We start from the raw sequence: 13,040 nt of genomic DNA, 5'->3' as shown, positions 1-13,040 counted from the left end.
AAACAACTGCACCTCCCAGTCGCGAACCATTTCAACTCCCCCTCCCATTCCTCAGACGACATGTCCATCCTGGGCCTCCTGCAGTGCCACAACGATGCCACCCGAAGGTTGCAGGAACAGCAACTCATATTCCGCTTGGGAACCCTGCAGCCCAATGGTATCAATGTGGATTTCACAAGTTTCAAAATCTCCCCTCCCCCTACCGCATCCCAAAACCAGTCCAGCTCGTCCCTGCCTCCCTAACCTGTTCTTCCTCCCACCTATCCCCTCCTCCCACCTCAAGCCGCACCTCCATCTCCTACCGACCAACCTCATCCCGCCCCCTTGACCTGTCCGTCCTCCCTGGACTGACCTATCCCCTCCCTAACTCCCCACCTACACTCACCTTTACTGGCTCCATCCCCACCTCTTCGACCTGTTTGTTTCCTCTCCACCTATCCTCTCCTCTATCCATCTTCTATCCACCTCCCGCTCTCTCCCTATTTATTTCAGAACTCCCTTCCCCTCCCCCTTTTCTGATGAAGGGTCTAGGCCCGAAACGTCAGCCTCTCTGCTCCTATGATGCTGCTTGGCCTGCTGTGTTCATCCACCCCTGCACCTTGTTGTCTCGGATTCTCCAGCATCTGCAGTTCCTACTATCTCTGATACAGTTTGTTTATTCTTCTTTTTTCCAAAACAAGCTATTGCTCACAATCCAAAGGCTATTTCTCAGCTCACAGTTCACAGCTCCAAACCAAAATGAGGAAATAAAATAATGAAAAATCAGTGAGGGTTCGAACAACACACATTCTCATTCACACACACTCTCATGCACGCATACCGGCTACGCTAGCCTACCCACTCATGCTTACACTCATGCTGATGTATGCGCTCACACACATGCTTGCAGACCTACTCATGCTCGCACTCACACATGGACTCACACACATACACCAACTTGTGCTTGCAATCTCTCAAGGAGTTTTAGCTGGCTTCAGGTATTCTGCAGTGTGTCCATTGCCAGGCATTTACCTTGGATTGGGAGAATGAGAGAAAACAACACACAGAGCAGTACAAGAAGCTGCCAGTAGTGGGAGCAGGCAAGTGAGAAAGGGTCTCAGCAGGAGGCCATATCCAGCCTGAGAAGTCAGGAAGCAGTTCTCTGACCTGTGCCTCAGTGTGAAACACTGTGTGAGGTTTCTGTGTTTCTGCTGCAGCCACAGAACAGGGCAAGGAGCAGTGCTGTGATGGTTACAGTGGCTATAATTTTGTCTGGTTCCTTCCAGGCTGAACCTAGAGTTAATTTCCAACATCTGCCAGTTTGCTGTCAAATGTTGTGTTAAGGGAGGCCACTGACCCTCTGCATTTCCAGTCGGATAACCACTTTTGATTCTGTCTTGCCAGAGAGAAGCAGACTGCGCGAGCACATGCCTTCACTGAGCTTGCAGCATTCCCTTTCTGTCAGGTACCACCAATAGGTCAATCCTCACTTTTGTGAGTGTTGTGAATCAATTGTGCCTCATTTCCTAATGTACGGATATGTCTCACCTTCAACATTCAGCACTAGAATGACAACACAGTGAGTTAGACAGGTCAGTTGTGACTTATTTGGTAGCTTTCTCACCTGAGCTGAGTCATAAGGTTTTGGATTCAAGTGCCACTGCAGGGTTTGAGTCCGAAGGTCAAGGCTGACAATCCAGTGCTGTACCAAGTGAGTTTTGTACCTTCTGAGCTACCTGTTTGGATCCTTGTAATATTTCCCGCAGCAGGAATGCAAAGAACAGCAGCAGAGTTACCCTGGTGTTTACTCTTAACCAAAATGGTCGTCAGGTTAGACAGCCCTTGGTGGGGCACTTCACCCTCATTCAACATCCCGAAACCAGAATGTCTGGACACATGCAAATGACTGTGTTTGCTGTTCACAGATTGGATTCTGTGTTTCCACACTCGAGCATGGCTATTAGTTGTCCAGAGAGCGAAAGAAATACAAGTCTTCCTTTCTGTCCCTGCCCAGTATCCTGGCTGTGGTTAAGATACCTTCATTCTGTGCTGCTCACTGTCCTAGCTGCAGCAAATCAAGTGCAGCTACTGAAGGACAAGGAGCCAAATGGCTGACCCCACTCCACAAACCTCACACGTGTAAAGTGAGAGCATGCATACAATAAAAACCGTGCATCCACATTAAGATGTGATAGAGCAAAGCATTCCGTCTGCTCCCTCTGCTGCTCCTGAGGAACCCTTCACTGCTCAGCGCAGTGTCCGTAAGGATTTGTCATGGTCCACTGTGTGCTGCTTCATTCCACTGTCATCCATGCACATCTGTCAGGCCACAGTCAGAAAACAAGTAGCTCAGGGAGAAGAGAAGGAGGCAGCCTGTGTCCAGCCACTTTATTCTGAAAGAAAATCATCGTCCAGGTGCAATACTAGGTAAGAGCAGCCTGAAATCCCCATTCACAGACCATACTGCCTCTGTGTCACTGACTAGCAGTGTCCTCATAGCCACAATCTTAAAAATAGCAGCCGCCACACATTAGAACATTCCACAAATAATTATTTTTATACAAATTAAACCTGGAATCCAGGTTGTATACAGATGCGGTGTATTACCTCAGTGTTTGTTTTGTGTGTGTTACGTCCTACAATATCCTTCAGCGTTGATGGCAGCTGACTGTTTTTGTGCAACGTCAGTCCAAGCTCTCGCCACAATAATTTGGATTTCTGCTGAAAGTTGCAGTTGAATCTGATAAAACAGCCATTATGAGACACTGCCTCATGACAACGCAACTATCACCTCAATTGATTCATTGATTGATTGATTGATTTATTGTCATGTGTACCAAAGTACAGTGAAAAGCTTTGTTTACGAGCTGTACGGGCAGATCACAGTAAGCAAGGATGTGCAGATCAAAACAACTTAGAGGCATACAGGTTACATTGCACAGGACATGCACTAGGCAAGATCAATGTTAGCAAGATCATCATTATTTGAGGCTAGAGAGTCCATTCATCAGTCTAATAATGGCCAGGAAGAAGCTGTTCCTGAACCTACTCATACATGTGTTCAGGCTTCTGTATCTTCTGCCTGATGGAAGAGGTTGTAGGTGATCATTACCAGGGTGCGATGGAACTTTGATGATGTTGGTAGCCTTTCCGCAGCAGCGAGCCGTGTAAGTAGAGTCCATGGATAGAAGGTTGGCTTTCGTGATGGTCTGGGCTGTGCACGCAACATTCTGTAGTTTCTTACGGTCCTGGGCAGAGCAGTTGCCCTATCAGGCCATTATGCACCCGGACAGTATACTTTCAATGGTGCAGCTAAAGAAGTTGGTGAAGCCAAATTTCCTGAGCTGCCTGAGGAAAAGGAAGTGTTGTTGTATTCTGAGATATTGGGAACTGCCGATCTGGAGAATCTGAGATAACAAGGTGTAGAGCTGGATGAACACAGCAGGCCAAGCAGCATCAGAGGAGCAGGAGAGATGATATTTCGGGTCTGGACCCGAAACGTCAGCTTTCCTGCTCCTCTGATGCTGTTTGGCCTGCGGTGTTCATCCAGCTCTACACCTTGTTATCTCTGTTGTTGTATTCTCCTTGACTACCACATCTATACCTGGGAAGTCCAGGACAGGTTGTGGGTTATCATCACTCCGAGCAACTTGGCGCTGTCCACTCTCTCAACCTCAGTTCCGTTGATGTAGATGGGGGCATGTCCTACTCCTTTCTTTCTGAAGTCAATGATCAGTTCTTTAGTTTTGCTGATGTTGAGAGAGAGGTTGTATTCATTACACCACATCACCAGGCCCTCTATCTACCTTCTGTATTTTGACTCTTTGTTTGATATCCGTCCTACGATGGTGGTGCCCTCATCGTATGAATGAATAAAAAAATGATGGGTTTTTACCACAATTTTGTAGTTTTGTGGTCACCATCACTGAGACTGGTTTTCAATTCCAGATTTGTTAATTGAATTTAAATTCCACCAGTTGCCATAGTGTGGTTTGTCCCATGTCCCAAAGCATTAGTCTAACCTCTTGATTGTGAATCCAGTGGCATCAGCACAGTCTACCCCTGGATATACCTATTATACCTACCTATACATCACCCCATTGAAGTTCTCTGTAGAGTCCTCAGGTCATGGGACAGGTCATGCAGTTTTCTCCCTTGTGAGCTTGCCCTGACTGCAGGCTACTCATGCAGATTGCACCTCTCTGCTATCATTTAAATTACTGAATGCCCTCTTGCCTTTTAAATATGTATAAAAAGCCTTGAGATTCTCCTTAATCCTGTTTGCTAATGACTTTTCATGATCCCTTTCAGTTTTTCTAATTCCTTGTTTAAGTTCTTACGTACTTTCTTTATATACTTCAAGGGCTTCATCAGTTCCGATCCTCCTTCCCTTTTTCTTTCTGACCAAGGTCACAACATCCCTGGTCATCCAAGGTTCACGTAACTTGCCATATCCATCTTTCATTCTCGCACAAACATGCAGCTCCTGAACTCTTATCAACTGCTGTTTGAAATACTCCCATGTGCTTGATGTAGATTTACCCTCCAACAGCTGCCTCCAATCAGCATTCTCCAGTTCCTACCTAATATTATTGTAGTTCACTTTCACCAATTTAACACCTTCACCTGAGGACTGCTGTTATCCCTATCTATGAGTGTCTTAAAACTCACTGTATTATGGTCACTATTCCCGAAATGCACCTCCACTGAAATTTCACTCACCTGGTCAGGCTCATTTCCCAAAACCAGGTTCAGTATGACCCCTTCCCTGGTTGGAATGTTTACGTACTGTGTCAATAAACCCTCCTGAATGGTCCTTACAAATTTTGTCCCATCCAAGCCCCTAGCACAAAATGAGTCCCAGTCAATACAGGGGAAGTTAAAATCACCCACCAAAACAACCCTGCTGTTTTTACATCTTTCCAAAATCTGTCTACATATTTTCTCCTCTGTCTCCCACTGGCTATTGAGGGGCCTGTAGTATACCCCCAGCAACGTGATCCCACCTTTCCTATTCCTGAGTTCTACCCATATTGCTTTGCTACACAAGTCCTGTGATGTATTCTCCCTCAGTACTGCGGCGAGATACTCCTTTACCTGTAATGCAACTTCCCCCACCCCCTTTACCTCCCTTTCTATCACACCCAAAACATCTAAATCCTGGGACATTCAGCTGCCAGTGCTGTCCTTCCTTCAGCCAAGTCTCCATAATCGCATTAATGTCATAATCAAAGTTCTAAGTTCATCTACCTTGCCTATTAAACTTATCATATTGAACCACATGCATGTCAGACCATCCCCCGTGTTCTTTTCAGCAGTGTTTCCCTGCCTGTTCTTAGTCATGTTTGCCTTGGTTTCTACCTCTCCCTCAATTTCTGCACCTACTGTCCTACTCCTCTGGTTCCCACCCCCTGCCACACTAGCTTGAATACTATTTTGCAGTCCAGTCACAACTGTTTTACACAGCTGCCAATTAGTACACAGATGGTCCCAACAACAAAGATGTGATAAGTTGCTTCAGAGACTTAGATGAAGGATAAATATTGGCCATAATGCTGGAATGATCCCTCCAGTTGGGTGTCCTATAGGGCTAGGGGGTCTTTTACACTGACCAGGGAGGTCAGCTGGCATCTGAAAGACAGTGATGACTCTCTGAAATGCGGAAGTGGTTCTGAGTGTTTTAAAACATCTCCTAACGCCAATCTGTTTTGCAGAGAGGATTGTGATTGCGGTATTGTCCGTCTGCCTGCTGTTGCTGATCATGGCGCTGATCGTCCAACACTGCTTCTGGAAGCGGAAGACACACCATCACAGAGTTCCTTCCAATAGTGAGGAGCTGGCCTGACAGTCAGTGACATTGCTGCCACACCCCAGCTCGTAGGAAGATTGACTGATTCAACCACTTGCCTGCCAACCTGTCACATTTCTAATTACTGACTGGTAGGGGGCCAGCTTGCTTGGAATTGAGTGTTTTGCATTTAGCTAAGAAATTTGTTTTGTTTAATGATTGTCATTGAGGTAGTGGGATGCATTCCTTATTTTTGTAACTGGTGATTGGACCAACCCTCCAATGCCACCCCCCTCCGGCTCCACACTCTGTTGCTGACCGCCCCCTGCCCCCACCCCACCTCCGCCAGTTCTGTGGGGAGCCTTATGTAGCACTAGTTGCCACAGGTTGTTGCTTTCATACCTTCTGTCCTCTCTGCCATAAAGACTGCTTATTTTCACCTCTCTTAACATTGCCTTTCTCTCCCTTTGTCTCAGCTTTTCTGGTACAGGATCCCCTCACCCAGTGCCTTCAACATTACCAGCTCCATCTATTCTGATGCACTTCTGTGTGATTTTGGGGTCTACTAATGCCTTGAATTTGCAGTTTCTCATCCCTTTGTGTGAACTACTTAATGGCATCTTTCCCCTTCCTATGTCTGTAACTTCCTCAAGCCCAACAACCCCAAAAATCCCAGCTGTCCATTTCTTACTTTGTCCCTTTGAGTATCCTTCCTGCATTTTCCTCCTAGTTGGGGTTGTATATTCAAACACCAAGACCCTGTGTCCTGGAGTTTCCTTCTAAACATTGTCTCCTGAAAAATGATTGCTTTCACTTACATAGAACATAGAACAGTACAGCACAGTACAGGCCCTTCGGCCCATGATGTTGTGCCGACCTATATCCTACTAAGTTCAAACTACCCTGCATACACTACGTCATCCATGTGCCTATCCAAGAGTCACTTAAAACTGTCTAAAATATCTGACTCCACTACCACTGCCAGCAGCGCATTCCACATGCCCACCACTCTCTGTGTAAAGAACATACCTCTGACATCTCCCCTATACCTTCCTCCAATCACCTTAAAATTATGCCCCCTCATAATAGTCATTTCCACCCTGCGAAAAAGTCTTTGACTATCCACTCTATCTATGCCTCTCATCATCTTGTACACCTCTATCAAGTCACCTCTCATCCTTCTTTGCTCCAATGAGAACAGCCCTAGCTCCCTCAACCTTTCCTTGTAGGACCCACCCTCCATCCAGGCAGCTTCCTGCTAAATCTCCTCTGCACCCTCTCTAAAGCTTCCACATCTTTCCTATAATGAGGCAAGCAGAACTGAACACAATATTCCAAGTGTTGTCTAACCAGGGTTTTATAGAGCTGCAGTATAACCTCACAGCTCTTAAACTCAATTCCCCTGCCAATGAAAGCCAACACACCATATGCCTTCTTAACAACCCTATCAACTTGGGTGGCAACTTTGAGGGATCTATGGACTTAGACCCCAAGATCCCTCTGTTCCTCCACACTGCCAAGAATCCTGCCATTAAACCTGTATTCTGCATTCAAATTCACCCTTGCAAACTGCATCACTTCGCACTTTTCCGGGTTGAATTCCATGTGCCACTTCTTTGCCCAGCTCTGCATCCTATCAATATCCCATTGCAACCTACAACAGCCCTCCACACTATCCACAACTCCACCAACCTTCGTGTCATTGGCAAACTTACTAACGCACCCTTCCACTTCCTCATCCAAGTCATTTGTAATGATCACAAAGAGCAGAGGTCCCAGGACAGATCCCTGTGAAACACCACTGGTCACCGAGCTCCAGGCTGAATATTTTCCATCTACTACCACCCTCTGCCTTCTATTCGACAGCCAGTTTTGTATCCAGACAGCCTAATTTCCCTGAATGCCCCATGCCTCCTACTTTCTGAACGAGCCTACCTTGGGAACCTTATCAAATGTCTTGCTAAAATCCATATACACCACATCCATTGCTCTCCCCTCATCAGTGTGTTTTGTCGCATCCTCAAAGAATTCAATAAGGCTTGTGAGGCATGCTGACTGACTAACTAACTAATGTTTGATCCCTCCTTGTAAAACTTCCTCTGGCTGAGATCTCCCTCAGGACACAGTGGAGTTGGACTTTAACTTTGGATGTGGCACGTGCTGTGTAAGTGCTGGTTGTCGGATCTGCAGTGTTCAGTGAACTTCGCTGTGGATCTTGGTCATGCTTCACAGAACTAATTCTCCAACAAGCCTCTGAAGGGGTTAGAGTGAAAGCGATATTTGTACATGACTTTTCTAACAGATTGTAGGTGCATGCAGCTTGATTTGACACATTTAACAAAGGCCACGATTTTAACTTTGCTGAAGGAGGAATCTAACAATATACTGGGGAAACGTGTTTGAGCAGGAACCGAAAAGTTGAGCTGAAAGACTAGCTCCTTGCTTATCCCAAGGGTGTGAACATTTATTCAAACTGTTAGCAGTTGCTTTCTGTAGTTTTCCCTTTGTGCCATTTTGTTTCAGCATCTTTAAGGAGACTTGGTTACTTGGGAACAGCCTGCCCTAACACCAATAACTAGCCCTTTTTGCACTCCCCTGTCCCCTATTCCTGACTGAAGAGGAAAACCAGGGTTCAGCTTGATGCCTCTCTGACCTGGCCCAGTGCAGTAATGGGCATATACCGTGGGCATATACTGTGCATGAGCTTGTGGGGAACTAGCCCCTTCTGGGATCCTACTGTACGTTGTGTGAAAGGAGTATGTTGCAATTATACTGTTGCTGTTAGATTGCAGCACTTTGGCAATGCCTCTCACATACTCTGGAACTGAAGTCAGGACTCCAGACTCTCTCTCTTATTCAGCACTCAGCTGTTCCTGGTTGGCCAGTGGATTAATCTACTCTGAACAGTATGTCTGAGTGCTTGGAGCTCTGTCACTGTTCCATATCATAACTAATTCTCCAGTATCTACAGTTCTTTGTTTATTTTAGTTTGTCTACTATGACCTTTCTGCAATTGTATTCTTGTCACTGTGGCTCAGTCAGATGTTGTAAAAGATTACATTGTTGTTCTTAATCATGTTACATGCCATAACACTAGCTGATTTATTAATCAAAGAGTAGTTGATCCAATAAATAGATTATTTTGATAATTAAAATAATAAATGGGATCTCAATAAGACCAAAAGTAGGCCATTCAGACAAATGAGTCTACACTGCCATTCAATGAGATAGAACATAGAACAGTACAGCACAGTACAGGCCCTTCAGGCCACAATGTTGTGCCGAACTTTTCCCCTAATCCTAAGGTCTATCTAACCTCCACCCCTACCTTATACTATCATCCATAAATGGCTAAAGATCATGGCTAATCTGATAATTTTCATATCCACTTTCCTGCTTTCTCCCCATAACTTTGATTCCTTTACTGGTTAAAAGCCTGTCTATCTCCACTTTGAATATACTTAAGAACGCAGCCTTGACAGCTGTCTGCGGTGAAGTATTCCTCAGATTCAAAACCCTTTGAGAGTAGAATTCCCTCCTGTTCTTTAATGTGTGACCCCTTTATTCTGAGATTATGCCCTCTGGTCCTAGACTCTGCCACAAGAGGGGAAAAACATTCCACATCTACCCTGCCAAATCCCCTAAGAATCTTATATGTTTCAATGAGGTCACCTCTCATTCTTATAAACGCCAACAAATAAAGGCCCAACTTACTTAGTCTCCTCATAAGACCCTCCTATCCAGTATCAACCTAGTGAACTTTCTCTGAAATGCCTCCAATACCAGTATATCTTTCTTTAGATAAGGGGACCAAAACTGTTCACAGTATTCCAGCTGTGGTCTGACTCGTGCCTTGTAGTCTTAGCAAAACCTCCTTATTTTTGTACTTCATTCCCTTTGAAATAAAGGTCAATATTCCATTTGCACTTCTTAGATACATACAAAGAAATTATTACCTCTGTCAATGAGTTCAGAACAAGTGCCAGAATCTTAAAATTGAAGCTAAGCTTTCTACAGTGAATTATGTTTACTTAGAGAGGGGAGTGGATACCTTAACTCTCCCCCAAAAAGCTTTTGATGTATACATCAATTAGACCTTTCAAAACTGTAATCGTTAGTTCGCCATTGGCTGACGTTATCAAGGGGGTAAAAGTGAGTAAACCGAGTTCAGGTACAGATTAGCCATGAAGCTCCAAGTGGCCTGTTTCTGCTCCCACGCTTAAAGATTTTAATCGCACATACCACTCCCATTTGCCATTTACTGTTCCTCAATAAAGTCCTCGAGTGTGTTGTCAGCTCCCAATCTTTAACTCCACAGTTGAACCTGACCACTGGCTTTATGCTTTGTCACAGCAAGAAACAGCCCTAAGTCAGAAATTATATCCTCTGTGACTGACCAAGGTAAACTACCCTTCCTCATCCTTCTCAGCAGCATTCACATAATTGATCACATCATCTTTCATTTTCACTTGTACTCTATCACCCTATGGAGGGATTCACTCGCTTGATTCTATCCAAATCTATTCAGTCACACATCTAGCCATCCATTATTGAAAACTTTGCCAAAATCTTTGCTACCTTGACTATTCAAATACATCACAAACTTGAGCTCATCTAAATCTGCTGTTCCAACTCACACCCATCCTGTGCTCCCAATCCAACAATATCTCTATTAAAAAAAATTGCATCCTTGTGTTAAAATCCCATTTCATGCTAACCTCATCCAGTCCCACAAACTTTCTTCACTATTTTACCAACTCAGGGCTATTTTTTTAATCATCCAGCTCTCTTTGTCTTACCGTTGACAGCCCTGTTTCTAAACTTTTGAGATTTCCTCTCCAAACCTCTGGACCTTGCAAACTCTCTCACTACCTTTAAGATGGTTCTTAAGACCTACCTTTTGGATATTTGAACCTTCCCTCCAGGTTTTGTGTTCTCACCACTTTTCTGCTTGCTCCTTTCCATGGAGCAGGCTTTTTTTCAAGTTGACAAAAATATTGAAGTATTAATTGCAAAGTTAGTTTAAATGAACTATTTGTCGCTATCACATCTTTTTAATTGATGAATCATTAAGCTTAATTGCACTTCAAGAATGCTAATTGGCATACCTTTGACGATTGTCACATGTTTGGCTGGTGCCGTTTTCTGAGCCCATCACAGCTCCACAGATAATGTCTGATAGCCTACCCCAGCCAGAGATAAATATCCAGAAAGGCACAATGTGATAGCAATATATCATGCTTTTTTTATTTTTGTATTCAAGGAGCTTCATGTTATTAATGTTGTAATTCAATGAAATCTGGTGTATTGCACTATGCTGCTGGTCAACAGTTAAACTTTTAATAATACCTGATTTATACATCCTACATGCTGTTGGTGTTTATTCTTCTGAATGTCAGGGGAGTTTCTCTGCCTACCACAAAGTATTACACAGAATCAAGACTTTCAATCTGATCCCAGGTCAACGTTACCAGATACTTGGCTAGACTCTGCTGCGCTATCAAACATCCCCTTATTCTAGAATCACCAATAGGGCATTCCATGTTAAATTAGTAAAGGATAAGGAGCCAGATTCAATGATGGCAGATTCGTAACAGATGAAGCTCTGGGGAGGGCTTGTCTTGAGATAGTTAGCAATGGCCATCAGTGAAGAGGCCAGTTCTCTCTTGACAGGCTCTTGAGCAGTTAGAGCACAGGAATCCTGATTTTGAAGGGGCTCTTGCATAAGCAGTGTTAGGAATGACATATAGCCTTAATTTTACTTCGTATTTTGCACATTAAGATAGGAAAGGCATAGGATTGTTTATTTTGTGTTTAAGGAGTGGTTCTTAATGGGGTGCTGCCACCATCTGGAAATCTATTTGCTTACTGTTATGATCCCAGCTGAAGGTAATACTAGACAAGTCAGAGCCCAGAGTGAAACCTGGTTGATAGGTCGCAGGTTACATTACTGTGCTGATTTGTCACTGAACACATACATGAGGTTGCCAATGTTCTTTAACAAAAAAATTCATAAGCTTATTTCTCGAAATAAACAGCAAACGCCATCGCTGCCGATGCCACCGCCTCCATTTCCGAGACCAACACCACCCACACTGAAGTCGCACCTACCCCGCTCCGCCCATCACCGACGCGGACGCAACTCCGCCCACCGCCTGCGCCGACGCAACTCCGCCCACTGCCGACGCCGCTCCGCCCACTGCCTCCACAGCTAGTAGCCCCAGAGGGGACAATAGCACCCAGCTCTGCCGAGTCTTTACCATCCCCCCAGACCTACCCCTTACTGAGGACGAACGGTCAGTCCTCAGTAAAGGGCTCACCTTTGTCCCCCTCCACCCACAGATCAATGAATACCGCTCACGCTTGGACATAGAGCAGTTTTTCCGCCGCCTCCGCCTCCACGCTTACTTCTTCAACCGTGAGCCTAACCCTCCCTCTACTGACCCCTTCTCCCGCTTCCAACACACCCCCTCCTCCTGGACACCACCCCAAGGCCTCCTACCCTTCCTTGACCTCTTCATCTCCAACTGCTGTCGAGACATCAATCGCCTCAACCTCTCCACCCCTCTCACCCACTCCAACCTCTCCCCCGCAGAACGTGCAGCCCTCCGCTCCAATCCCAACCTCACCATAAAACCCGCGGACAAGGGAGGCGCAGTTGTAGTATGGCGCACTGACCTCTACATCGCCGAGGCAAGACGCCAACTCCCCGATACCTCCTCCTACCGCCCCCTTGATCATGACCCCACTCCTGAGCACCAAACCATCATCTCCCAAACCATCCACAACCTCATCACCTCAGGTGACCTCCCACCCACGGCCTCCAACCTCATCGTTCCTCAACCCCGCACAGCCCGCTTCTATCTCCTTCCCAAAATCCACAAAATCTGAATGCCCTGGTCGACCCATTGTCTCTGCCTGCTCCTGCCCCACCGAACTGATCTCCAACTATCTGGACTCCATTTTCTCCCCCTTGGTCCAGGAACTCCCTACCTATGTCCGTGACACCACCCACGCCCTCCACCTCCTCCAGAACTTCCAATTCCCTGGTCCCCAACACATCTTTACCATGGACGTCCAGTCCCTCTACACCTGCATTCCCCATACAGATGGCCTAAAGGCCCTCCGCTTCTTCATGTCCCGCAGGCCCGACCAGTCCCCCCCCACTGACACCCTCATCCGCTCAGCCGAACTCGTCCTCACCCTCAACAACTTCTCTTTCAATTCCTCCCACTTCCTACAGACAAAGGGGGTGGCCATGGGTACCCGCATG

General features: G+C 45.7%; 1 protein-coding gene across 2 annotated transcripts in view; it reads left to right on the top strand.

Annotated features, from left to right (window-relative positions):
• LOC109917294 (lysosomal acid phosphatase-like) overlaps positions 1-11,133 on the top strand; it is a 68,298-nt gene extending 57,165 nt beyond the window's left edge. For both annotated transcript variants that reach the window (XM_048607135.1, XM_048607136.1), the window contains one exon: positions 5,694-11,133. In XM_048607135.1, coding sequence (XP_048463092.1) covers positions 5,694-5,695 — 2 coding nt within the window. In that variant the 3' untranslated portion in view covers positions 5,696-11,133. The remainder of the gene's footprint in view (positions 1-5,693) is intronic.
• The last annotated feature ends 1,907 nt before the right edge of the window (positions 11,134-13,040 follow it).

This window comes from Rhincodon typus, chromosome 17 (genome assembly GCF_021869965.1).
Source record: "Rhincodon typus isolate 14 chromosome 17, sRhiTyp1.1, whole genome shotgun sequence".
In the NCBI taxonomy this organism is placed as follows: domain Eukaryota; kingdom Metazoa; phylum Chordata; class Chondrichthyes; order Orectolobiformes; family Rhincodontidae; genus Rhincodon; species Rhincodon typus.
Note: the sequence above shows the minus strand (reverse complement) of the source record. Positions and strands in the feature narration are given on the sequence as shown.